Source organism: Manacus vitellinus, unplaced genomic scaffold (assembly GCF_001715985.3).
Source record: "Manacus vitellinus isolate BGI_N305 unplaced genomic scaffold, ASM171598v3 scaffold_115_pilon, whole genome shotgun sequence".
NCBI classification, from domain to species: domain Eukaryota; kingdom Metazoa; phylum Chordata; class Aves; order Passeriformes; family Pipridae; genus Manacus; species Manacus vitellinus.
Genome location: NW_021938866.1, coordinates 12,590 through 13,782, shown reverse-complemented (window position 1 = coordinate 13,782; position 1,193 = coordinate 12,590). Strand labels below are relative to the sequence as shown.

General features: G+C 62.4%; 1 protein-coding gene across 1 annotated transcript; it reads left to right on the top strand.

The window, feature by feature from the left end:
- Nucleotides 1-32: 32 nt before the first annotated feature.
- Nucleotides 33-1,093, top strand: LOC115308088 (the record flags this gene model as incomplete). The annotated part of the gene is made up of 1 exon (XM_029965690.1): nt 33-1,093. A coding segment is annotated over one exon (879 nt), but the record flags the coding sequence as incomplete, so codon positions are not given.
- Between the last annotated feature and the right edge of the window lie 100 nt (nt 1,094-1,193).

Below are 1,193 nucleotides of genomic sequence, written 5' to 3'. Positions count from 1 at the left end.
CCCGCCGACCCTCAGCCCTCGGCGAGAGCTGCTGCGCCGCCCCTCCGGAGAACCACCGGGCTCCCAAAAGCTCGGGCCAGCGGGCAAATGGAACGGTTTGCCGCAACCGCCGAGCGTTTTGCGCCGTTCCCCCCAACAAGCCGAGCGAGGAGGCGCCGCCGCCGGGTCTCGACGTCGGCGGGGTGAGGATCCGGCATCGGGCTTCCAGTGCTGATGTGCCTCAGGTGACTCTGCTTCCCTTGGCTCCCGAGGCTCCAAAGAACGCCGAGCCCCGGCGCTGGTCCTTGCAGCACGTGCCGGAGCCGTCGGCGAATCCGGCGAAGAAGCTCTTTGTTCTCCAGTTGCAGCAGCCGCAGACGAGCGGGGCGGGCGCCGGGGGCGCCTGTAACTTGGGCTTTACCGGGACGAAGGGGGACAGATTGGTCAGGTACCCTCGGATCCGGCTGGAAAGGAGCACTTCCCACCCCGTCCAACCACCAGCAGAAGGGATCGACCCCCCGGCTGACGGGCTGGGCTCGGAGCCGCCCGGAAAGTCAGAAATATCGGGCGGCGACTCGGTGGAGCGGATTCCTCCAGGGCAGGGCTGCTTGTTTCAAATCAGACCCGAGCAGAAGGCGAGGCAGCAGCGCTTCAGGATTCTCGTCACCCGCGGGCCCGAGGAGCAGAGTCAGGCGGGCGGCACGGACGGTGCCGGCGCCGCGGTAAGTCCCGGCCGCGGCCGGTGCTGGAACGTCCCGCCTCTGTCAGGCCCGACCCCAGATCGCCTCTGTTTCTACTCAAACACAGCTTTGCTCTCAGCTGTGGTTCCATCCAGGTCCTGCTGTCACATGTTTCTCGGCTCAGCGTCGCGTCGGCCGGAAAGATCTTTAAAAACCGGAGCGTCCAAATGGCAAATTAGGTGGTTGGGTTGAGTTGGGCCGAGGCCTTGGAGCGCCCTGGTTTGAAAAACAAATATTTTGGGGTGTGTACCTCCACGTGGATTGTAGTGCAAGAGTAGCCAAGACCACGGGAATTTTAGGAGAATTCCAGTTGAAATACTGACAGGGAACTGGGTGAAAAATCAATCTCTGGGGCAGTCATTTGATTTTTCTCCTTCTGGAAATGAAAACAGCTCGTGCTGGTTTTGTGTGCCCCAGGTCCGGGTGGCTCGGTTGTTGAAACCCAGCCCAGAGGCAGCTGCTCCTGCAGCTCCC